Below are 27,801 nucleotides of genomic sequence, written 5' to 3'. Positions count from 1 at the left end.
AGTCCACTTAGGTGGGTGGAACCATCCAATTTGACTTAAAACAGTCAATTTACCAATTTGCAACTTGCACCGATTTTGTAAACTCAAGCCTATCATGGACATTTATAACATCATTTAATTGTCATATATGGTTTCAAACGACATTATATGACCCTAAAATGTGTTCCCTAGAGTCTCAACACTTTTCGCGACCGGGCACCACAACCTCAAAAATCCCTCAAAAAGCGTGAATAATACCCTTCAATTTTGGAATTTTTTGACCTTTTTTTGCCCTGAAATTAAAATAACCGCGATGTTTACTATGGTCCCTAATACCATCCAGGAGTCCAATTAGGTGGGTGGAACTATCCAATTTGACTGAAAACAGTCTATTTACCAATTCGCAACTTGCACCGATTTTGTGAATTCAAGCCTATCATGGACATTCAAGACATCATATAATGGTCATACATGGTTTCAAACGACATTATATGACCCTAAGATGTATTCCATAGAGTCTCAACAATTTTCGCCACCGGGCTCTATAAGCACAAAATCCTTAAAAAAGCGTGGATAATAGCTTTCAATTTTGGAATTTTTTGACCCTTTTTTGTCCTGAAATAAAAATTTCCAAGATGTTTACCATGGTCCCTAATACCATCCGGGAGTCCAATTAGGTGGGTGGATCATTCGAATTTGACATAAAACAGTCAATTTACCAATTCGCAACTTGTACCGATTTTGTGAATTCAAGCCTACCATGGACATTTATGACATTATTTAATTGTCATATATGGTACCAAACGACATTATATGACCCTAAGATGTATTCCCTAGAGTCTCAACACTTTTTTCTACCGGGCCCCGTAACCTCAAAAATCCCTCAAAAAGCGTGGATAAAATAGCCTTCAATTTTGGAATTTTTTGACCTTTTTTCGCCCTGAAATAAAAATTGCCGAGATGTTTACCATGGTCCCTAATACCATCCGGGAGTCCAATTAGGTGGGTGAAACCGTCTAATTTAACTTAAAATAGTCAATTTACCAATTCGCAACTAGCACCGATTTTGTAAACTCAAGCCTACCATGGATATTTAAGACATCATATAATGGTCATATATGGTTTCAAACGACATTATATGACCCTAAGATTTATTCTCTAGAGTCTCAACACTTTTTGCCACCGGGCCCCGTAACCTCAAAAATCCCTCAAAAAGCGTGGATAATAGCCTTCAATTTTTGAATTTTTTGACCTTTTTTTGCCCTAAAATAAAAAATTGCCGAGATGTTTACCATGGTCCCTAATACCATCCGGGAGTCCAATTAGGTAGGTGAAACCGTCTAATTTAACTTAAAATAGTCAATTTACCAATTCGCAACTAGCACCGATTTTGTAAATTCAAGCCTATCATGGACATTCAAGACATCATATGATGGTCATATATGGTTTCAAACGACGTTATATGACCCTAAGATGTATTCCATAGTGTCTCAACACTTTTAGCCACCGGGCCCTATAACCACAAAAATCCCTCAAAAAGCGTGGATAATAGCCTTCAATTTTGGAATTTTTTGATCTTTTATTGTCCTGAAATAAAAATTTCCGAGATGTTTACTGTAATACCTAATACCATCCGGGAGTCCAATTAGGTGGGTGGAACCATCCAATTTGATTTAAAACAGTCAATTTACCAATTCGCCACTTGCACCAATTTTGTGAACTCAAGCCTACCATGGACATTTATAACATCATTTAATTATTATATATGATTCCAACCAACATTATATGACCCTAAGATGTATTCCCTAGAGTCTCAATACTTTTCGCCACCAGGCCCTGTAACCTCAAAAATCCCTCAAAAAGCGTATATAGCCTTCAATTTTAGAACTTTTTGACCTTTTTTTTCCCCGAAATAAAAATTGCCGAGATGTTGACCATGTTCCCTAATATCATCCGGGAATTCAATTAGGTGAGTGGAACCATCCAATTTGACTTAAAACAGTCAATTTACCAATTCGCAACATGCACCGATTTTGTGAACTCAAGCCTACCATGGACATTTATGACATCATTAAATTGTCATATATGGTTCCAAACGACATTATATGACCCTAAGATATATTCCCTAGATTCTCAAAACTTTTCGCCACCAGGCCCCATAACCTCAAAAATCCTTCAAAAAGCGTGGATAATTGCCTTCAATTTTGGAATTTTTTGACCTTTTATTGTCCTGAAATAAAAATTGTTGAGATGTTTACCATAGTCCTTAATACCATCGGGGAGTACTATTAGGTGGGTGGAACCATCAAATTTGACTTAAAACAGTCAATTTACCAATTCGCAACATTCACCGATTTTGTGAACTAAAGCCTACCATGGACATTTATGACATCATTTAATTGTCATATAAGGTTCCAAACGACATTATATGACCCTAATATGTATTCTATAGAGTCTCAAAACTTTTCGCGACCGGGCCCTGTAACCTCAAAAATCCCTAAAAAAGCTTGGATAATAGCCTTCAATTTTTGAATTTTTTGACTTTTTTTGCCCTGAAATAAAAATTGCCGAGATATTTGCCATGGTCCCTAATAACATCCCGGAGTCTAATTAGGTGGGTGGAATCATTCAATTTGACTAAAAACAGTCAATTTACCAATTTGCAACTTGCATAGATTTTGTGAACTCAAGCCTACCATGGACATTAATGACATCATTTAATTGTCATATATGGTTCCTAACGACATTATATGACTCTAACATGTATTCCCTAGAGTCTCAACACTTTTTGCCACCAGGCCCCGTAACCTGTAAAATCTCTCAAAAAGCGTATTGTCTTCAATTTCGGAATTTTTTGACCTTTTTTTTCCCTGAAATAAAAATTGCCGAGATGTTTACCATGGTCCCTAATACCATCCAGGAGTCCAATTAGGTGGGTGGAACCATCCAATTTTCCTTAAAACAGTCAATATACTAATTCGCAACTTGCACCGATTTTGTGAATTCAAGCCTACCATGGACATTCAAGACATCATATAATGATCATATATGGTTTCAAACGACATTATATGACCCTAAGATGTATTCCATAGAGTCTCAACACTTTTCGCCACTAGGCCCTATAACCTCAAAAATCCCTCAAAAAGCGTTGATAATAGCCTTCAATTTTTGAAATTTTTTTTCCTTATTTGGTCTTGAAATTAAAATTGCCGAAATTTTACCATGGTCCCTAATACCATCCGGGAGTCCAATTAGGTGGGTGGAACCATCCAATTTGACTTAATACAGTCAATTTACCGATCTTCAACTTGCACCGATTTTGTGAATTCAAGCCTACCATGAACATTCAAGACATCATATAATGGTCATATACGATTTCAAATGAAATTATATGACCCTAAGATGTATTTCATAGAGTCTTAACACTTTTCGCCACCGAGCCCCAAAGCCTCAAAAATCCCTCAAAAAGCGTGGATAATAGCCTTCAATTTTGGAGTTTTTTGACTTTTTCTTGCCTTGAAATAAAAATTACCGAGATGTTTACCTTGATCCCTAATACCATCCGGGAGTCCAATTAGGTGGGTTGAACCATCCAATTTGACTTAAAACAGTCAATTTTACCAATTCGCAACTTGCATCGATTTTGTGAATTCAAGCCTACCATGGACATTCAAGACATCATATAATGGTCATATAAATTTCAAACGACATTATATGACCCTAAGAAGTATTTCATAGAATCTTAACACTTTTTGCCACCGGGCCCCAAAACCTCAAAAAGCGTGGATAATAGCATTCAATTTTAAAATTTTTTGACCTTTTATTGCCCTGAAATAAAATTTGCCGAGATGTTTACCATAATCCCTAATACTATCCGGGAGTCCAATTAGGTGGGTGGAATCATCCAATTTGACTTAAAACAGTCAATTTACCAATTCGCAACTTGCACCGATTTTGTGAATTAAAGCCTATCATGGACATTCAAGACATCATATAATGGTCATATATGGTTTCAAACGACATTAGATGACCCTAAGATGTATTCCCTAGAGTCTCAACACTTTTAACAACCGGGCCCTATAACCACAAAAATCCCTCAAAAAGTGTGGATTATAGCCTTCAATTTTGGAATTTTTTGACCTTTTTTTGTCTTGAAATAAAAATTGCCGAGATGTTTACCATAGTCCCTAATACCATCCGGGAGTCCAATTAGGTGGTGGAACCATCTAATTTGACTTAAAACAGTCAATTTACCAATTCGCATCTAGCACCGATTTTGTGAACTCAAGCTTACCATGGACATTTATGACATCATTGAATTGTTATATATGGTTCCAAACGACATTATATGACCCTAAGATGCGTTACCTTGAGTCTCAACAATTTTAGCCACCGGGCCCCACAACCTCAAAAATCCCTAAAAAAAGCGTGGATTATAGCCTTCAATTTTGGAATTTTTTGACCTTTTTTTTGTCCTGAAATAAAAATTGTTGAGATGTTTACCATGGTCCCTAATACCATCCGGCAGTTCAATTAGGTGGGTGGAACCATCCAATTTGACTTAAATCAGTCAATTACCAATTCGCAACTTACACCGATTTTGTGAACTCAAGCCTACCATGGACATTTATGACATTATTTAATTGTCATATATGGTACCAAACGACATTATATGACCCTAATATGTATTCTATAGAGTCTCAAAACTTTTCGCGACCGGGCCCTGTAACCTCAAAAATCCCTAAAAAAGCTTGGATAATAGCCTTCAATTTTTTAATTTTTTGACCTTTTTTTGTCCTGAAATAAAAATTACCGCGATATTTGACATGGTCCTTAATACCATCCGGGAGTCCAATTAGGTGGTTGGAATCATCCAATTTGACTTAAAATAGTCAATTTACCAATTCGCAACTTGCACTGATTTGGTGAACTCAAGCCTACCATGAACATTAATGACATCGATTAATTGCCATATATGGTTCCAAATGACATTATTGACTCTAACATGTATTCCCTAGAGTCTCAACACTTTTCTCCACCAGGCTCCGTAACCTCAAAAATCCCTCAAAAAGCATGGATAATAGCCTTCAATTTTGGAATTTTTTGACCTTTTTTTGCCCTGAAATAAAAATTTCCGAGATGTTTACCATGGTCCCTAATACCATCCGGGAGTCCAATTTAGTGGGTGGAACCACCCAATTTGACTTAAAACAGTCAATTAACAATTCGCAACTTGCACCGATTTTGTGAACTCAAGCCTACCTTGGACATTTATAACATCATTTAATTGTCATATATGGTTCCAAACGACATTATATGACCCTAATATGTATTCCCTAGAGTCTCAATATTTTTCGCCACTAGGCCCTGTAACCTCAAAAATCCATCAAAAAGCGTTCAATTTTGGAATTTTTTGACTTTTTTTTGCCCTGAAATTAAAATTGCCGAGATTTCTACCATGGTCCCTTATACCATACGGGAGTCCAAATAGGTGGGTGGAACCATCCAATTTGACTTAAAACAGTCTATTTACCAATTCGCAACTTGCACCGATTTTGTGAATTCAAGCCTATCATGGACATTCAAGACATCATATAATGGTCATATATGGTTTCAAACGACATTATATGACCCTAAGATGTATTCCTTAGAGTCTCTACAATTTTCGCCACCGGGCCCTATAAGCACAAAAATCCCTCAAAAAGCGTGGATATTAGCCTTCAATTTTTAAATTTTTTGACCTTTTTTTGTCTTGAAATAAAAATTTCCGAGTTGTTTACCATAGTCCTAATACAATCCAGGAGTCCAATTAGATGGGTGGAACCATCCAAATTGACTTAAAGCAGTCAATTTACCAATTCACAACTTACACCGATTTTTTGAACTAAAGCCTACCATGAACATTAATGACATCATTTAATTGTCATATATGGTTCTAAACGACATTATATGACCCTAAGATTTATTCCCTAGAGTCACAATACTTTTCGCCACCGGGCCCCGTAACCTCAAAAATCCCTCAAAAAGCGTGGATAATAGCGTTCAATTTTGGATTTTTTTGACCTTTTTTTTGCCCTGAAATTAAAATTGTCGAGATTTTTACCATGGTCCCTTATACCATACGGGAGTCCAAATAGTTGGATGGAACCATCCAATTTGACTTAAAAAAGTCAATTTACCAATTCGCAAGTTGCACCAATTTTGTGAATTCAACCCTACCACGGACATTCAAGACATCATATAATGGTCATATACGGTTTCAAACGACATTATATGACCCTAAGATGTATTTGATAGAATCTCAACACTTTTCGCCACTGGGCACCACAACCTCAAAAATCCCTCAAAAAGCTTGGATAATAGCTTTCAATTTTGGAATTTTTTGACCTTTTTTTGCCGTTAAATAAAAATTGCCGAGCTGTTTACCATGGTCCTTAATACCATCCGGGAGTCCAATTAGGTGGGTGGAACCATCCAATTTGACTTAAAATAATCAATTTACCAATTCGCAACTTGCACCGATTTTGTGAACTTAAGCCAACCATGGATATTTAAGACATCATATAATTCTCATATATGGTTTCAAATGACATTATATGACCTTAAGATGTATTCCCTAGAGTCTTAAAACTTTTTTCCACCGAGCCCCAAAACCTCAAAAATCCCCTAAAAAGCATGGACAATAGCCTTCACTTTTGGAATTTTTGACCTTTTTTTGCCCTGAAATAAAAATTGCCGAGATGTTTACCATGGTCCCTAATACCATCCGGGAGTCCAATTAGGGTGGTGGAACCATCCAATTTGACTTAAAATAGTCAATTTACCTATTTGCAACTTGCACCGATTTTGGGAACTCAAGCCTACCATTGATATTTAAGACATCATATAATGGTCATATATGGTTTCAAACGACATTATATGACCCTAAGATGTATTGCATAGAATCCCAACACTTTTCGCCACCGGGCCCCATAACATCTAAAATCTCTCAAAAAGCATAGATAATAGCCTTCAATTTTGGAATTTATTGACCTTTTTTTGTCCAGAAATAAAAATTGCCGAGATGTTTACTATGGTCCCTAATACCATCCAAGAGTGCAATTAGGTGGGTGGAACCATCCAATTTGACTTAAAACAGTCAATTTACCAATTCGCAACTTGCACCGATTTTGTGAACTCAAGCCTACCATGGACATTTATGACATTATTTAATTGTCATATATAGTTCCAAACGACATTATATGACCCTGGGGGAAGAGGTTGACGAGCCTGCGCCGCCCCCGCCATTCACTTTTAACCTTCCTACCCCTTAAAGCTTTCTGACGGTCAGTCCGAGTGATTTTGGATTTTATACTTTGTTTTTTTTTTTTGAGCTTAAATTAAACTCCTTGCGTCCGCCTATAGACATTGCAGAGGAGCTACACATGAAAACGCCCGGCCAGTCCCTTACTGGGGCGAACAGAAAAGCTATGCGGGAAGCCATGGCCCGGGCCGTCCCTGTTGAGCAGCGAGATAAGCTGCGGGGGATACATGAGGGCTTCCTCGGCCCCATGATCAATTGCAGCGCTGAGGTAAATTTTCCCCTCAATTGCACTTAGTCAATTTTTCACTCTTACTTTGCTAACACATTTACCCTGTTTTTCTTATGCGCAGCTTTTCTTGCGGCTGACCGCCTTCCTTGAATGGAAGGAAAAAGAAAACGAAAAGCTGAAGCGCGCCTGGGAAAACGTCCAGAAGGCCCAGGATGCTGTTACTGGGGAAGTGGCCGTCCAGCGCCGATATTTTGATACCTAGATCAATGCGCTGTCCGACAAGGCAACGCGGCAGGCGGAGGATCTGGTGAAACTGGGTAAGTCCCTCAAACAAGAGGCCTTAGCCAGGGACACTATGAGGCAGGAGAGGGATCAGGCCCTCCTGGACGGCCAACGCTGGAAGGAGGGATTTGGGGCTTCAAAGAAGCTCACGAGTGAGGTGTCCTTGGCCCAGAAGCATTTGAAAGAATCCCTGGACGAGGCGGACGCAGTTAGGGCCGAGGTGGAGACCTTGAAGAAGTCTGTTGAGGACTTGACTCTCCAGCTGAAGACGCATTGGGCCCCTAGCGCAGACGAGGTCGTCCGTATTGAACAAAACGCTGAGGATAGGTTGAAGAGTCACTTCTTCGAGGCGTTCGAGCTCATGGTGGACGATGGGGAGGCCGCCTATTTTCAAGAGCGCTTAACTAAGCGCCTCAACTTCGTCTGCCTCAGGGAAGAAGCTAAGAAGGCTGGACAACCTTCTCCAGAGCTGTACGCCACACCAACAACCTCAGAGGACGAGAAAATGAAGTAGCGGCCGGCCATGATGTTGAAGGAGAGAACAAAGAGGTGCCAGCTGAGGACGTTTCTCCTGCAGCTTCTCAGGATCCCGTCCCAGTCCATGATTCAGCTTCAACCCCGGCCGCTCCCTGACTTTCAGCTTTTTCTGTCTTTAAGCTCTATTTATGTATATTTTTCTTGACTTTTTCAACCGCCTTTTCGAGCAGTTTTTATGTAAGATATTTTACCGCCTTTTGAGCGGTCCTTTTATTAATTCAGCTTTCAGGTTTTGCTTCATACTTTGCAAATTTTGCACTTAATTTTTTGTATTTTCGTACGCATACTTTTTCACATTTGAGCGATTTTATGTACGCGTATTTTTGTATCTTCGTACAATTGTGGGGTATGCCCCTTTATTCGGCGTTCTCCTAGTCCATATTTTGGGTGGTTTGATTGACTTGGTAGAATTTATACCTTAAGCGGTATGACTACTAACAAGTTAATCAAATCATAATAATGATTGCCCTTGTACTAGGTGGTACGCCGAATCAACACATTAATTGGCCGTTCAATTGGCTTTATGTGAGTTTGTCCGTTGAAACTATCGCTCGGACGCACTCAGAAAATTCCAAGTATGATCTCAACTTAAAATTTTCATGTTTGGCTGGGCTGAAATGCCTAGGTATGCCCTTGCCCCATTATATGGGTTTCACAGGGTACCTTACCTTTTCCGTCCGCCTTAATTAAGGGCGGACGGATTCATATGACTTGGGATCAAGTTTGCCTATTCTTATTTTATTTAATTTACTTTGGTTCTGCGACCGAGTTGCTATGTTGCAAGCAACCTACTTGCAAATTTCACGCGGCCTATCTGTATAAGTTATGATTGTGCAAATAAGCATAAATTAAATGGAAAAATAATTATAACAATGTTTTACTTTTCATTAATTTGTCAAAATTACATTGTTGTGGCCGTATGGCTTACATTGCTTGGTCAACAGACCTAGCTGTATACACAGCTTTTGGCTAAGTACTTAAACATAATATCTCTTCAGATTGTCAGCGTTCCATGTACGCGGAATGGGTCGGCCGTTCATGGCTTCGAGACGATAAGTCCCATCTCGGACTTCTTCCCTGACTCGATACGGCCCTTCCCAATTTGGGGTCAGCTTCCCTGAGACACTCGGCGATTGTACGCCCTTGTCATCTGTAGACGATATATTTCGTGTCTAAGTGCCGCGTTGCCCCTGGCTTCAGGAAGGAAATCTAGGGCAGTCTTCATGGCTTCCCAATTGGCCGCTTCATCATATAGCATTACCCTAAGGGTGGGATTATACATTTCAATTGGAAGGACCGACTCGGCACCATAGACTAAGAAGAAGGGAGTTTCCCCTATGGAACTCTTGGTCGTGGTTCGTATGGACCACAACACATTGACTAACTCATCAGCCCATAAGCCACCTACTCTTTCAAGCTTGCGCTTAATTCCATTGGAGATCAATTAGTCATATGCCTCTACCTGAACATTTTCCTGTGGGCGGCCGACTGAGGCAAAGCAGTGAGCTATGCCTTGGTCTTCCAACACCATAGACTGAGGGACGCCAAAGCGGGTAATAATACTCTTCCATATGAAGGCGGAAACATCCGTTTATTTGATGCCCCGGACGGCCTCGGCCTCTACCCATTTTGTGAATTAGTCTACTGCTACAAACACATACCGCCTTTGGCCGGACGCTGGTGTGTATGGTCCTAAAATGTCCATCCCCCATTTGGCAAAAGGGAGCGGACTGCTGTTGGCCGAAAGACTGTTGGCGGGCCGGTGAATTAATGTTGCGAACCTCTGGCACTTGTCACACTTCTTTACCATTTCCATTGCGTCCGACTTTAAGCTCGGCCAGTAGTAACCCAGGCGGGCAACCTTTTCAGCCAAAGCTCGTCCTCCAATGTGAGAAGCACACTGCCCCTGGTGAAGATCATCCAAGACACCATGCCCTCTCTCAGGAATGATGCATTTCAGGTACGGCTTTACAAATGCCTTTTTGAACAACTCTCCTTGCTTAATTTCAAACCAGGCCGCTCTCTTTTTCATCAGCCAGCTCTCTTTAGGATCGGCCGGGAGTAATCCATCCTTTAGGTAAGATATGATCCCGTCCATCCAAGTGGAGCTTCTATCAATGGCATGTACTGTTTCAGCGTCAATACTCCTCTTTTCTTTCACTTCCCAAAACACTGACCTGGGAGTATCACATGATGCTGAGGATGCTAACTTAGATAGGGCGTCCGCCTGATGATTGGACGAACGAGGGACCTGCTGTAGAGTAAAATGATCTAGGCTCTCAGCCTCCTCTTTTACAATCTTCAAGTACTTTATCATGGCCGGCTCCCTTGCCTCGAAGTCTCCATTCACCTGGTTGACTACAAGTAGGGAGTCCGAGCATACATCAATTTTTGTCGCTCCTGCCGCATTACACATTCTAAGGCCGGCCAAGAGGTCTTCTTACTCGGCCTCATTATTAGAGGCTTAAAACTGGAATCTCAGAGCATATTCAAACTTGTCTCCCTCAGGAGACTGACATATAACACCTGCACCACAGCCAGTAGCTGTCGCACTACCATCCACGAACACTTTCCAGATTTGATCGCCAGCCGTCTGAAGATCCGGTCGATTCATTTCAGCTAAAAAATCAGCAAAGGCTTGGCCCTTAATTGCTTTTCTTGGCTCAAATGCAATGTAAAAGCCTCTCATTTCCAAGTCCCATTTAAGCATACGGCCGCTTGCCTCTAAAGTTGTAAATGGCTTCTTCAGAGGTTGGTCTGTGTAGACCACAATTGAATGTGCCAAGAAGTATGGCCGCAGCTTTTTCGATGCCATGTATAATGCCAAGCCAAACTTTTCAATAGGGGGATACCTTAGCTCGGCATTATGAAGTACGTGGATGATAAAGTAAACAGGGATCTGGCGGCCGTCCCATTCAGCAAGTAGGACGGCACTTAAGGAGTGTTCTGAGATGGTAAGATAGATAAATAGCTTCTCGCTCTTAAGTGGACTGACAAGCCGAGGCAATGTATGTAGATGGCCTTTTAACGGTACGAATGCTTCCTCGGCCTCCTCTGTCCACTCAAACATGGCTTTCTTCTTTATGGTTTGAAAGAAATAGCGGCACTTATCCCCTGATCTTGACAGAAATTTACCAAGTGCGGCCAAACAGCCGGTCAATCTTTGGACTTCTTTAATTGTCCTTGGTGACTTCATGTCCATGACAGCTTGGATTTTTTCAGGGTTGGCCTCAATTCCACGTTGATCAATTAAAAATCCGAGAAATTTACCGGACTCAACACCAAAGACACATTTCTTTGGATTTAACATCATCTTATGCCGCCTGAGTTCGGTGAATGTTTCTCGTAGATCCTTCAAGTGGTCGGCCGGCTCTTTTGACTTGACAATCATGTCATCAATGTACGCCTCCATATTCCGGCCGAGCTGATCTCTGAAGACTGTATTAACGAGTCGTTGAAAGGTAGCTGGGGCATTCTTAAGGCTGAATGGCATAACTTTGTAACAATACAACCCCTGCTCAGTCACGAACGCTGTTTTCTCCTGGTCTTCTTCCCATTATGGAATTTGACGGAATCCGGAGTATGCGTCCATAAAACTCATCAGGGCATGCCCGGCCGTCGAATCAACCAGGCGGTCAATTTTGGGCAGAGGAAAGCTATCCTTGGGGCATGCCTTGTTTAGATCGGTGTAATCCACACACATTCTCCAAGTTCCATTCGGCTTCTTCACAAGGACCACATTGGCCACCCATTATGGGTAATAACATTGCCGAATGAAACCGGCGTCCAGCAGCTTCTTGACTTCTGCTGCGGCCGCTTGGTTCCTCTCTTCTCCATGATTCCTTTTCTTCTGGCGGACAGGTTTAACGGTCGGGCTTACAGCCAATTTATGCATGGCCTGGTCAGGGCTTATACCTGACATCTCGCCAACATCAAATGCAAATACATCTTTGAACTCTCTCAATAATTGAATTAACTCATCCCCAAGCACACCCACAACTATAGTGCCTACACTAACCGTCTGACTTGGTTGATCGGGGTCGAGCACTATATCTTGGTGACTGTCGGCCGGCTGTGGTCGTAACTCTTCCGGCCGACCGACAGTCATTAGCTGCTATGCTTGCTCTATCTTGGCCGCCTTACGCTTCTGGCCGACGTGCTATGTTGGGAGTGAGGTTCCTTCTTCTTTTGGATCGGACGATTTTGGTCCGCGCGTTGTAGGCTTAACTACCAACTGATTATATTCTTTTGCCATCTTCTGACTTCCTTGGATCGTGCCTATTTTCCCGTCCGTCCTCTCAAACTTTAGCAGCATTAGGTGAGGCATAATGATTGCTTTTGCTGCATTCAGTGTAGGACGTCCGAGTATGACATTATATCTAGTCAGTTCTTTCACAACCAAGAAGCGGACAACCATATCTCTTCCTTCCCCTTTTTGCCCGAATCGGACAGGTAAGTCTATCTGTCCCACTGGGTGGATGACATTCCCCCCAAATCCAACCAACGGGTGAGTGATGTCCTGGAGAACATCCTCTGGGAAGCTTAGATTTTTCAAGGCGGCCAGGCTGATGATATCAGCCGAGCTACCCGTGTCAATTAACATTCATCCGAACTTCAAGTTGGCTATCTTCATAGTGAATACCATGGGATCATTGTGCAAGGCTTTAACCTCCCCCCGATCGGCTTCACTGATGACTACTTCGGGGAAAGGTTTGGCCTTCACTGAATCCATTTGCATTACTTTACCCAAGTTGCGGGCGTCCTGCTTGACCCCCCTCATAGTGGGACCACCTGAAGCAAATCCTCCTGATATCACAGCAACAAAAGCTGAGTCAGTGTTGTTGCCGTCATCTTTCTTGTTTTTGTTCTTATCATTCTTCTGTCTTTGATCGGACGTGTTGTTTGTCCGTGTGTGAGTGAATTTTGACTTCATCACATACGAATTCAGCATGCCCTTCTCGGCCAGCTTGTCCAGCAGTCTCTTCAAGTTAATGCAATCGTTCGTGTCATGTCCCACATCCTTGTGGTAATGACAATACTTGTTCTTGTTCCTATACTGAGTCGGGCCTCTCAGCGGCTGTGGCTTCTCAAATTCAAACTTATCCTTGATTTCCATCAGGATAGAATAGCAATCCTTGTTGAATTCAAACTGAGGCTCGTACGCCTTGACCTTCTTGGACTTCTGTGACTGGGCGTCAGCCACCCAGACTTCCTTTCTCTTTTTTCCTTCTTTCTTTTGGCCGGTCGAGTCTTGTTGAGGAGATTTTTTATCAGCCCCCTTGGTCGGCGCTTCTGTTTTTGTGAGCGAACAAAAGTCCGTCGCCTCAATGTAAGCTTCGGCTTCCCGCAGAACACCTACGTATGTCCGAATATTTTTCCTTACCAAGTCAAATTTAAAACCATTGTGCCTTAATCCCCGGAGAAATTCAGAGTAAGCCATTTCGTCCGGCAGATTATGAATTTGGGCTTTTTCTTGGTTAAATCGCTGGACGTACGAGCGTAAGCCCTCATTTTTTCCTTGGACGATTGTCGCCAAGTTAAGACTAGTCTTTTGAGGCTGTATATTGTATGAAAAATTTCCCACGAACAGCAAACTAAGAGTAGTAAAACAATTGATACATCCGGTCGGCAAACTGTTGAACCAATCCTGCGCCACACCTTTCAGACTGGCCGGGAAACATTTGCACCAATTAGCATCATCTACACTTTGCAAGTACATCAGGTTCCTGTACGAGGTGATGTGCTCTTATGGGTTGCCCGTGCCATCATAGGCTCCCACAAGTACACTCTTCACCTTTGGTGGCTGAGAGGCATTTAAGATATCTTGCGAAAACGGGGGCGGCTTATCTCCCAGAGTAAGTAGGCGCATCTGCCAATCGATGGGTTGCGGTTGCACGGACGGTCCAGCCAGATAGGGAGCCTGTCCGTACACCTGCCCGTATGGCCCATATTGTCCATATGCCTGGGGGTTCAGCTGCATCAAGCCATTGAACCCCTAAGGAGGCTGATATTGCAGTGATTGGGCTATAATGGGAGTTGGAGCATTAAAGACTGTAATAGGAGTTGGGGTACGGACCGCCTGACTTCCGCTGGTGATGGTCGTGTTGGTATGTTGGGAAAGAGAATGATGTGAGAAATCATCCGGCATAGTTGGGGTTGAAGCCGTGTCTGAGTAGGCGGCGCGCTCCCGCTGCTTATGCCGAAGGTAATCTCTTGCGTCCTTCCATCGTCTGGACGGCTCAGGCTCCTCTCTTCAAGGTTGTCTACCCCTCCCCCCAGCCGACTGCGTTTTCATCAGCAAGTCAGAGAAATTAGTCCGTGGCACCCTCGGGGACCTTCCAATCGGCCTTCGAAAATGAGTGTTTCCAGCGTTCATTGCATGGACCGCTTTGCTGTGCGTCTTCTTTGGAGCCCTCTGCTCCTCTCTCCTAGGCGGTTGCCTAGAGGTAGAGGCTCCATTGTTTTCAATCTCTTTTCTGAGTTTGTTAAGGGCGGCCTTAAGAGAGGTTGCGGTAACAAGAGGGTCATCAGCTTCTTGAAATGTGACTATCAGAGGATCACTAGTACGGATTGTAGGGATTAAATCCTCTACATGTCCATCCTCACCTGGATTAGGTGTCTGACCGTCTATCGCCATAGCGTACGAGTATCCCCACAGACGGCGCCAAATGTTTCGGGTGTTTTTTGGATTTCCTCGGATACTGGTCACGCTCTCCTGGCAACGAAACGGTCCCACCTACAAAACAACGAATATTCCGATCAATGGAATATTCGCCTCCGACGATCAAGTCAGTGATCAGAACGGAAAAGGCTAGAAAGAGAAAGTAGAGAGAAGGTGGAGCTATTTAATGCTCTGTTGTTTGTAAATGTCTTAATCCCCTCCCATCATAAATGATTAGGGTATTTATAGGGGTGGGACTCGTGCCCCTCTCTAGGGTTTATACCCTAGATTTGCGTGATGTGATTGGTTGTGCAATCAGTGAATGCCACGTGCTACTCTGGGGGCGCCGTTTTGCGGCTTTCATTGTTATCTCTCGGGATTTGGGCCCTGACGTTGCTAGGGTTTTCTAGCATGTTGATTATTAAGGGAACAAATGTCCTTAACACATAACATCTTCTCGTGACGACACTTGTCACCCTCTGACTGGGCCACGTGTCGCGACGAGACTGGCCTGCGGCTTTAAGGGCTCTGAATTACGTGGCATCTTCCCGTGATGACACGTGTCACCCTATAACTGGGCCACGTGTCACTATGGGATTGGTCCATGTATACGGGGTATTTTTACCCACCACATTTACCATGGTCCCTTATATCCTCCGGGAGTCCCGTTGGGTTGGTTGAACCACCCAATTTGTCTTTAAACGACAATTTTACCAATTTGCTACTTGCACCGATTTCATTAACTCAAGCCTACAACGAACATTTATGACGACATATAATGATCATATATGGTTCCAAACGACATTATATGACCCCGAGATGTATTCTCTAGAATTTCAAGACTTTTCGACACCAAGCCCCGAATTCTTCAAAATTTCGCAAAATGCGTGGATATTAGTCTTCAATTTTGGAATTTTGGACTTTTTTCTCTCAGAAATAAAATTGCCAAAATGTTAACCATGGTCCCTGTCACGGGAAAATTTTATGACTAAACTTTTTTTTTTAAGTTAGAGACCAAGGAGATTCCCGTGATGGCACCTAGACCATGTCTAGACTAGCCTAACTCTTAAGCAACAAAGAATAAATGCACACAAGTAAGAGACAAGCACCAATGACTTAAACACTTTATTATTTTTGTGGCTTACTAATTACTAGGATTTTCTCTCTCTAGAATCTCTCTCTAGAGCTCCCCAAAATCGATGCCAAGCGAATGAATGCCTTGGCCTATTTATAGGTACTGACTACAGCCCATTTAGATAGGATAACTAGCCACTATGCCCACTACACCCATGATTTAATAACTAACCACTACCTGGATGCTTACTTGGAAGTATCTAGACTTATCCACGTACTCAAGGAAGTTATCCACGTTCAGAATGCCCTTGTAACTTCTTGGTAACCGCCACATCCCACTATGCCATGTTCCTATATTTTAGGAGACATACAGCGGTTATGCATATGTGGCGCGCAATCGCCTGATCAAAGAAACCGCCCACTCCCTTAGTGCTCCTATTTCCTAGGGCCACTAAGTGAGTGGTGTAACTTCCACATGACGTGGCACTAACTTCTCAGAATAACTGCCCACGTTTATGGCTACACCCCACTAATTTGGTGTTTCTATTTTATAGGAACCGTCCTCATAGTGGCTTAACCGCGTTCTCGTCTGACCATAGTCACAAGCATAGTCAACATAATCGTTAGTCAACCAACTAACATCATGGTTCCTATATTTTAGATACCATAATTAGCCACGTGCCAACTCAGCATAATCGTCCCGTCAATTTAGGGAGAGTGGTGCTACACAGGAGGTTCCTTCAACCGCCCCCTTAGCCCCACTACTCAGCCAATCACTATATTCAAGGCAACCTCATGCCACCACGATGACTAAGCATAACCATCAAGGAGTGCCTACTATAAACAACCCACAAAGGAAGGCTTTAGTTAGACCAATCATCAATCTAGGACCTTTCCTCAACATCCAGCACCTGGCCACGCAAGCCCATGGTTCCCCCGAAGGACCCATGGTCACCGTTAGCACGGTCTGCACTTGTTCATCCATACCGGAGCCACTATGGTCTCCACTATAGTAGTGGATCATTGAGACAACTTTACATGATCCCAAGAGCATCCCTTAGCCAAACCACGCACCATTAGCTAGCATGCCCGTACTAAGTCCCAAGCCCTTGTTAGTCACCCCGCACCTGCCCTGGTTGGGACCACCGAGTCAGTTTATCCTATCGAGGTGTCCACAATAGTCATCTAAGTCTGTTATAGTCCCCATAGACCATCCTATGTCCAAGTATATGCCCAAGGCCCCTTGAGTCAACCCCTGACCTTTGAGTGAGCACTCGCCCCTTAAAGAGCTTTATTTTGATTAAGCCATGAAATACTAGTGAACACCCAACTGACAATAACACAATAATGGGCTCTCAAGCCCGATCCTTGAACCCAAACTTGGCCCTATGGCCATGTATGATCTAATAGGGTGCTAATAAATTCCCTCAATAATTATCAAAGGTTGTTATGGAGTTTTTCTCATCCAAACACTCTGAGGATCTTTAAGTGTGTGCGTGCGCGCGTGCTACCCATAGGCCCAAGGCCTAGCTGACCAATGTTTTGCTAGCACCATGGTCTAAGCACTTGGTGGGTTATCCCTGATAACCTCACAAGACTTAGACATGGTAGTGAGCAACTCTAGCCTCACATGGCTCATTCTTCCCGAATCGAGCACGCACTTACTCGCGTAGGCAAGAGGGATCCCGAAGTGCTTGCACGCCCATGCGGGGTGGTCGACGGCCTTGCATAGGTTAACCCAAAAATGACCGTGACAATCCCTAATACCCTCCGAGAGTCCAATTAGGTGGGAGGAACCATCCAACTTGCCTTTAAGCGGCCAATTTACAAGTTTACAACTTCTTCGATTTCATTAACTCAAGTCTACCACGACCATTTATGACAACATATAATGATCATATATGGTTCCAAACAACATTATATGACCCGAGATGTATCCCTTAAAATCTCAAGACTTTTCGGCACCGGGCCTCGAAACCTCTAAAATTTCTCAAAAAGCGTGGATATTAGATTCAGTTTTGAAAATTTTTGACTTTTTTTGCCCGTAAATAAAAATTGCCGAAATTTTTACCATATTCCCTAATACTTTACGGGAGTCCAATTGGGCGGGTGAAACCATCCAATTTGCCTTTAAACAGACAATTTACCGGTTTATAAGTTGCACCGATTTCATTAATTCAAGTCTACCACGACCATTTATGACCACAAATAATTTTCATATATGGTTCCAAACGACATTATATGACCCCAAAATTTATTCTCTAAAATTTAAAAAAATTTCGACACCGGGCCCCGAAACCACAAAATTTCTTAACAGCGTGGATATTAGACTTTAATTTTGGAATTTTTTAACTTTTTTCGCCCACAAATAAAAATTGCCGAAATGTTTACCATGGTCCCTAATACCCTATGGGAGTCCAATTGGGTGGGTGGAACCACCCAATTTGCCTTTAAACGGTCAATTTACCGGTTTACAACATGCACCGATTTCATTCATTCAAGCCTACCACGAACATTTATGACAACATATAATGATCATATATGGTTCCAAATGAAATTATATGACCCCGAGATGTATCCCCTAAAATATCAAGCCTTTTTGACACCGGACCCCGAAACCTCCAAAATTTCTCAAAAAGCGAGGATATTAGCCTTTAATTTTGGAATTTTTTGACTTTTTTTGCCCAGAAATAAAAATTGTCAAAACATGTACCATGATCCCTAATATCCTCCGGGAGTCCAATTAGGCAGGTGGAACCATCCAATTCTCCTTTAAACGACCAACTTACCGATTTACAACTTGCACTGATTTCATTAACTCAAGCCTACCACGAACATTTATGACAACATATAATGATCATATATGGTTCCAAATGGCATTATATGACCTCAAGACATATTCTCTAAAATCTCAAGGCTTTTCGACCACGGGTCTCAAACCTCCAAAATTTCTCAAAAATAGTGGATATAAACCTTCAATTTTGGAATTTTTTGACTTTTTTTTCGCCTGGATATAAAAATTGTCGAAATGTTTACTATGGTCCCTAATACCCTCCGGGATTCCAATTGGAACTACTACAAAAAAACCTAACAAGTCAGACTTTTAGAGTCACCTGTGCATAAGGTGTGTCTTTTTAGGCGACTTGTTAAGTTGGGGTTAAAATCAACAAAGCAACTAACGAGTCGCCTAATATATATGAGGCGACTTAATAGGATAATAAGTCGCCCCATATATGCATGCGATTCTATAACCCGACTTATTTAGTGGTTTAAATTAGATTTTCAAAGTCACCTGTACGTAAGGTGCGACTCGAAAACCTGTCGAGTCACCTTATACATATTAGGAAACTTAATAGGTGAATTCTGATAGCTATAACTCTCACCTAAAGAGTCTCCTAATATGTATAAGGCTACTTAATAGGTTAATGAGTCGCACCTTATATACAGGTGACTTTGAAAATTTAATTTAAGCCACCGAATAAGTCAAGTTATAGAGTCACATGCATATATGATGCGACTTGTAAACCTATAAACTCACCTTATGTATATTAGGTGACTCGTTAGGTGCTTTGTTGATTTTAACTCCAACTTAACAAGTCGCCTAATTAGTATGAGGTGACTCGATATGTTTACAAGTCGCACCTTATAAACGGGCGACTTTAAAAGTCTGACTTATTAAATGTTTTATTATATGACCACTACCTAATAACTCGCCTAATAAGTAAGACACGACTCGATAGGTTGATTCTTATAATATATTAAAAATGATTACAATATCATATATACATATAAAGTAACTTTGGGACAATGGCAAGAACTTCAACCTTCCAGGCAAAGAACCAAAGATCAAGCATGCTAAGTAGCATAAACACTGAAATTATATGAGCAAATAAAAGTAGTTGGAAACAAATGTTGATTTTTTTACGTGTCGCCTCTTTCAACACAAGCGACACCTTAGATTAACTTATAGAGTCGCCTCTTTCAATACAAGTGACACAATAGCTTAACCTAGAGAGTCGCCTAACAACTAGTAGGCGACTTATATAAAAGCTATCGAGTCACCTCTGAGGCGATTCCTAAAGTTGGAAGTTATCGTATTGGTGGTTTTACAGTTGCCTTTGAGTTGACTCGTTAGGTCATTTACAGGCGACTCGATAGTGGTTTTTTATAGAAGTCTGGGTGGGTGGAACCATCCAATTTGCCTTTAAACGACCAATTTACCGGTTTACAACTTGCACCGATTTCATTAACTCAAGTCTACCACAAACATTTATGACAACATATAATGATTATATATGATTCCAAACGGTATTATATGACCACGAGATATATCCCTTAAATATTTCAGGCTTTTCAACGCCGGGCCACGAAATCTCAAAATTTTCTCAAAAAGAGTGTATATAGCCTTTAATTTTGGAATTTTTTGACTTTTATTCGCCCGTAAATAAAAATTTCCAAAATGTTTACCATGGTCTCTAATACCCTTCGGGAGTCCATAGGCCAATTTGGTGGGTGGAACCATCCAATTTGCCTTTAAACGACCAATTTACTGGTTTACAACTTGTACTGATTTCATTACCCCAGCCTACCACAAACATTTATGACAACAAATAATGATTACATATGGTTCCAAACGACATTATATGACTCCGAGATGTATTCCCTTGAATTTCAAGACTTTTAGACACCGGGCCCCGAAGAAACCAAAATTTCTCAAAAAGGTGGAGATTAGCCTTCAATTTTTGAATTTTTTAACCTATTTTCGGCTAGAATTAAAAATTGCCGATATATCCCTAATACCCTTTGGCATTCCAATTAGGTGGGTGTAACCATCCAATTTGCCTTTAAACGGGCAATTTACCGGTTAATACTTGCACCAATTTCATTAAATCAAACCTACCACAAACATTTATGACAACATATAATGATCATATATGGTTCCAAACAGAACTATATGACCCTGAGATGTATCCCCTGAAATCTCAAGTCATTTCGACACCGGGCCCTGAAACCTAAAAAATTTCTTAAAAAGCGTAGATATTAGTATTCAATTTTGGAATTTTTTGACTTTTTTTCGACCGAAAAAAAAATTGCCAAAATGTTTACCATCAATACCCTCTAAGAGTCAAATTGGGTGGGTGGAACCATCCAATTTGCCTCTAAACGATTAATTTACCAGTTTACAACTTGCACTGATTTCATTAAGTTAAGCCTACCATGAACATCTATGACAATATATTATGATCATATATGGTTCCAAATGGCATTTTATGACCTCCAGATGTGACTTTGCGACACCAGGACCCAAAACCTCCAAAATTTCTCAAAAAGCATGGACATTAGCTTTCAATTTTGGAAAATTTTTACTTCTTTTGCCCAGAATAAAAATTGCCGAAATGTTTATCATGGTCCCTAATACCCTCCGGGAGTCCAATTGGGTGGGTGGAATCATCCAATTTGCTTTTAAACGACCAATTTACCGGTTTACAACTTGCACAGATATACCGGTTTACAACGACCAATTTAATTAACTTGCACCGAACCCAAATTGAACAGAAACTGACCCAAACCAGTTTTAACCCGTTTAAACCCGAATGTAACCCAACTTGTTACTAACCTGACCTGAATTCAACCCGACCTGTTCCTAACCTGACCCGAATTTAACCTAACCTGTTACAAATTGACCCAAAATCAACTCGACTTTTTATTGACTTGACCCAAATTAAACCTGACTTGTTATTGACCCGACTTAAATTTTATCAGCCCTATTACTTACCCGACCTAAAAATTCAACCCGATCTGTTACTAATTTGACTCGAAATTAACACGATTTGTTATTGACTCTGCCTAAATTCAACCTAAATTATTCCTGACATGATTTCAAATCACCTTAAATGAGACCAAGTGGGTCCAGGCTAGTAAAAGAAAGGAGCATCATCCTCAAATTTAAGAGTTAAATATAGTATATATTTGTTGTATGGTCAAAGGAGATAATTATCTTCCTAAATTATAGACTATAGTTCCCTAGTATATTGTTATATATATTATAGTCAAAGGAAATATTTAGCTTGATAAAAATGATAATGATCTATTTATAGTTAGTTGAACCCAAATATGACATGACTTGGAAATGACCCAACTTGCAAATTATTGACTTAACATAACATAACCCGATTTGAATCCGAGAATGACCCGACTTGGAAATGACCCAACCTGATTATAACCCGCAAATTATTGACTTGAACCGAGCAAGACTTGAGCGGTTGAGCCCGAGAATGACCCGACTTGAAAATGACCCGACCTAATTATAACCCACAAATTATTGACTTGAACCGAACCCGACTCAAACCCGAGAATGATCCAACCTGATTATAACTTGCAAATTATTGACTTAAACTGAACCCGACTCAAACTCGAGAATTACCCTAACCCGTTTTAACCCGGCCTATTGTTCACCCGACCCTAATGTAACCTGACCTGTTATTAACCCGACCTAAATCCGGCCCAAATCCGATGAGAAATATGACCTGACGTGATCCTACTCAAGCATGACCCAAGTCAAACTCGACCCGCATAGGTAATGGAATTAATCTGAATTGACCCGACCCGAGTTGACCTGACCCACTCTTACCCGACCAAAACCCGACCCGTTTACTCGAATTGACAACTCTAGATATAATATTGAAATATAGTTTTTTGCCTAAAAAGGAAATGTAACACTTAATCCATCCTTTTTAAATACTTGCTCCACTTTTTTTTTCGGCCGTTTTTAAATACTTGTTCCATTTTCTTATTTGGAAAACTTTTATAATATTTAATTAATTTCTCTCACTTAATGGACCCACCATTAATCATATTTTATTAATTTCATGTTCTCACTCCTTTAATGTTTTTCCACTACTTTTGCTTTCTACAATTTTTTATTCTTCCACATACCCCACTACCTCTATATTTTATTACTTTTTTCAATTTTTCCTACAACTCCGTACATGGATAAATAGAGCAAGTATTTGAAAACGGAGAAAGTTTAAAATATGGAGGGAGTACAAGTTATTGGACATTTTTTTTTTTTTGGAAAATATATGCATTGGGTTAAGACATTTCAACCACGTGGTTAGAGTCACAGTCAAGCGAAATCACCTAAGCTATTTTTCGGTCAGGAATAAGATTTTTGGAGGTAAAAGGAGAGGAAGATAGTGTACATGTACTACCCTTATAACTGTCATCATAATACTTGTATGTAGCAGTTAAAGCTTGACTGTTAAGCTAAGGTAGGAGTCGAGGGTCAAGGGCGTCTTTTATTTTGACACAGTCCCCCATTATCATTATCATCCATTTTTGTCATTTTCAAATTTTAAAGTGCGTGGTTGGCGATCTGTGGCCATCTTCCATGCATGCTGGGTTGTCAACAACTCTCTCAAAATATCTAGCCCTATTAACCCGGGTTGAAAGGACTTGTAACCTGTAAGAGGTGTTTGGTTTGCAAAGTGGTGTAAGTTAGGAAACAAAAATAGAATTAAAGTGGTATTGGGTTGGAACTTGATACTTAATACTATATGTTTAGTTCAATTCTAAAATGGAATCTCATCCCCTTACTACCATGTATTTGATACTTAAGGTTAAGGAAATGCAATGTGAAAATAGTATAGTGCACCCGGGTGCACCATGTGCATGGTGCACCCAGAAAGAACATTAGACATATTTTAAAGAACATGGGAAAAAAAAAAGAATATGCTAGTGTTTGAAAAAGAACATACCTGTGTTTGACAAAAGAACATGTTTGTGTTTGACAAGAACGTGACATTACAAAGAACATAAAGTCTGTAGAAAAAGAACATGTTATTTTTCATGGTTACTTGGGTGGTTGAACGTGTTTGAAAAAAAACATCATATTTGACAAAAAAGAACATGTTCGTGTTTGACAAAAATATAGGTGATCATTGGGCGGACCGGGGCAAGGTTAAAAAATCAGCTCACTTCTCGAGTCGGGCCAAGTTTTGGGCTAAAGTTTTTGTGCCCAAACCCGCCCAAATGGTCCGGCCGTGCGGGCTTTTCGGGTTGAGTAAAAAAAATCATCTAAAATGCATAAAAACGCAAACCCAAACTCGCCCAAAAATTTAAATTTATGGGCTGGGTCCGACCCGATTTGGGGCAAAATTTTTTTGCCCAAAACCCGTCCAAAATCAAGCCGGGTCAGTCTAACTTTGATCACCTCTAGCCAAAGAACATAAAGGCTTTACAAAAATAACATGATAATACAGTAAAGAACATGTTTTTTTTTCTAGTTACTAGGGTGATTTTTTTTTTTTTTAAATGTACATACATTAAAGAACATATTGTAATATAAAGAACATATATTTCAAACTCAAAGAACATAATAATCAAATTTAAAGAACATATTATGCTCATGTTCTTTATAAATATTTATAATGTTCTATTTTTCGCCCATGTTCTTTTAAATATATCTAATGTTCTTTCCGGGTGCACCATGCGCATGGTGCACCCGGGTGCACCAACCATACATTAAATGGAATGAGCCAAACGGCCCAAACCCACCTTCCCCCCGTGGTTTCTAAACCTCATACCTCATGAATTTGGGTTTAAAATTTATTTTTTTGATAACCAAACATATAGTATGTGTTTTAGTAATTTTAACCCATATTGCATACCTCTAAGGCTCCAAGATCTTTCTGCCTCGGTAGAATTCTTCTCTTTCCAACCAAAAAAAACAAAAAACAAGTGCCGAGTATATAATTGCATTAGAGATTCCTTTTCTAAGGAGGGTTTACTACTTACTACGAGTAGTATTTTCCTTTTCTTACCTTTTAATTTTTTTTTAAAAAAACTATATACATATACAGTACCACTTTATAGGGAGTGCTTGACAATGATTTATGTGTTTGACATGCAACCAAATTCGTGGGTCGTGAGTCGTGACAATGTCTTCGTGCAATTAATCTTGAAGTAGTCAAGTAGACAAATACAAATCTAACTCACATTTGTAATATAAGTAGATAAAAAATAAAACATTGGACCCAAACCACACATCTCTTCCGCACACGTTTACGGAGGAGTGGAGGACATTTGGCCAACTTCCACAATTATTCCACTAGTACGAGTACAAATTTGGAAATTTGAAACACTTCAATTCCTCCTGTGTTCTTTTTTTGGATCTATCTCACACACATTAACTTCCTCCAATCTTTTCACGTGTAATACTTTTCATTTCACTTAAATTATCCCGTTTTTAATTAAGCTTTTCCATTTACTGTAATTTAATAACTTTGTACGACCACAAAATGATTTATAAAAGGATTTGTAGATATATAACGTAATATTGAAAATATAACAATTACATTATGATCTTAAAGCACACTTGATGAGGTGAAAATGTACAAGTGGTAAGGATTATTATAGATAAAACTAGCCTTTTGACCCGTTTGATGCACGAGTTGTTACTTAGATTATTTTTCTTGAAAAGTGTCGGTGTTGTTGTGGAATTTAGTTAGGTATATATACAGAGATATTGTAGGGCATAAAATGACACATTGGTTTAAGTTATATTTAAGTTTAGGAGATGAAAAGACTATTTTATTGTTAATGTAATGAACACTAATTAGTATATAAACTTTAATTTATTATATTGAATATGAAATACTTAATTATCTTACTTAAATTTGTAAGTTTTAAAATGCATAAATATTTAAGACTCAAACATTATTTATACATATTGTTTTCATATTAAAATGGAAACTTGAAAAGAAAGGATTAAAAGAGGTGACATGTGGCATATGAGTGATTATGGTGACATGTGGCTTAGTATAGATTTGTGGTTCGTGTTTTTAAATACTAACTAAGTATAGATATAGATTATACACGTCAGTATTAGAGAAGAGGTTCAACAATTTAAGGTTAGATTTATCAAAAAAAAAAAAAAGAAAGTCATCAAAAGGGGGTCTTAACTCTTAATTGTGGGCATAACTTAAGCAATTAGCATTGCCATGTTTAGAAAGTCGTGCGACATCATCAAACATTTTGACTGCTACGTATTACACTGTACTTAACTAATCTTTTTAACCCCCTTTCTTTTTTGTAAACAAGGTCTAATTAATTTGTTACCATGAGTATAGATTATGATTCGTGGGACTCATCATAGTCATACTCATGTCAATAAAGGATGAGATACTAATACCCTTAGCCCATTGGAATATCATTCTTTAAGAGTAAAAACTAAAAACTATAAAAAGTTGATATCGTAAAAGTATTTTACAAGTCGAATCTTACAAGATCTCACATGATTATATTTTACTTTACGTATAATAAATCATAATATATGGTCAAACAAGCATGATGAATGATGAAAAAGTTCGATTGTTACAATTTTAGTATAACGAATGAGGCATAGAATAAGAGGAAGCACATTTAGGGTCCAAAAATATTACTCTATCAAATTGGTGTGATATAGGGTATGATGGTGACAAACATTAAAAAAGCGCGCATTAAGCTAGGATTCCATGTAATAAATTCAAGATGTACTCTTGTTGAGTAATTACCAGGATCTAGCAGTAAGGGGTGGTATCTAAACTACTTGTGCTACATCTGTATCGTTTGCTTTTTGTTGCTCTAGTACAAAATGGAAAAACATACTCACCTAGTATCTTGTTTAATTGTCTTAATGTGTAGTTTTAGGGCATGTTCTCATTGACTGAACTCAGTTGAACTGAACTGAACTGAACTGAATTGAGCTGAACTGAACTGAACTGAGCTGAACTGAAATGAAATGAATATTTTATAAGAGAAGGAAATTAGGAGCTGAACTGAATTGAACTGAACTGAGCTGAACTAAACTGAACTGAATTTCAACGTAAGAGACCAGACCCTTACTATATATTAAAAATATTATAATTATTTTTATATTTATATATCTAATCTTAAATATTGTACAAAAAGTATGACTAACAAAAAAATAAAGAGGACTGCAAGATTTTTTATATAATTCTGATATAAAAAAAATGTGATGATATATATTAGATAATAAAAAGAAAAAAAAAATACAAAATATACTTGTTAACCAATACTATAAGTGTTTATTATTAACAAGTGGAGATGATTGAGAACTCATCTTGTGTTTTTGATGTCACAAAATCTGAGGCTCGCTATTTGTTAAGTTTACTTTTGTGACTAGGAAATTACATACCTTACGACCTCCCCGCTAACTCTTAAACATTGGGTTGGGTGAACAACTCAAAAGAGAAACAAGTAGAATTCTGTCCATCCTAGCTAGCTAGAGATAGAATTCAATTCTCAGCTACCTCGATCTTGACTAACGTTGAAATTGAGAGTTGTTTATCTAGCTATTATTAGCTAGGTACTTGACGTTTTCCTCTAGATTCAAACCTTCAGCTTGAATTTCTCCTTTCCTCCCTTAACATGATGAATAGAGTAAGTTTTATGTCTAAGGCTAAAAATTACTCCGTATATCATCATCTTATCCGGAGTATCTCCTCAATTATTCATCGTGATCTTTTGTACTGATATAGTCGGTCACTTTGTCTTTGGTTTAACGCTCCTAAACTATTGAATCGCTATATTTATATATTTTTTAAACAAAATACATTTATTAGTGATGTATATTTAGAAGAGAAATCTTCAATGCATCAAAAAATATTTGGTGTAAGATTTAAGAGCATGTACGCTATATATGTATCTGCTTAATTAATTAGCTTGGCAAACACG

At 39.7% G+C, this 27,801-nt stretch overlaps 1 protein-coding gene across 1 annotated transcript; it reads right to left on the bottom strand.

The window, feature by feature from the left end:
- Nucleotides 1-12,933: 12,933 nt before the first annotated feature.
- On the bottom strand, nucleotides 12,934-13,770 carry LOC110685091. The gene has a single exon (XM_021861555.1). It carries the CDS (start codon nucleotides 13,768-13,770, stop codon nucleotides 12,934-12,936), a length of 837 nt encoding a protein of 278 aa, XP_021717247.1.
- Between the last annotated feature and the right edge of the window lie 14,031 nt (nucleotides 13,771-27,801).

This window comes from Chenopodium quinoa, unplaced genomic scaffold, assembly GCF_001683475.1.
Source record: "Chenopodium quinoa cultivar QQ74 unplaced genomic scaffold, ASM168347v1, whole genome shotgun sequence".
NCBI classification, from domain to species: domain Eukaryota; kingdom Viridiplantae; phylum Streptophyta; class Magnoliopsida; order Caryophyllales; family Amaranthaceae; genus Chenopodium; species Chenopodium quinoa.
Note: the sequence above shows the minus strand (reverse complement) of the source record. Positions and strands in the feature narration are given on the sequence as shown.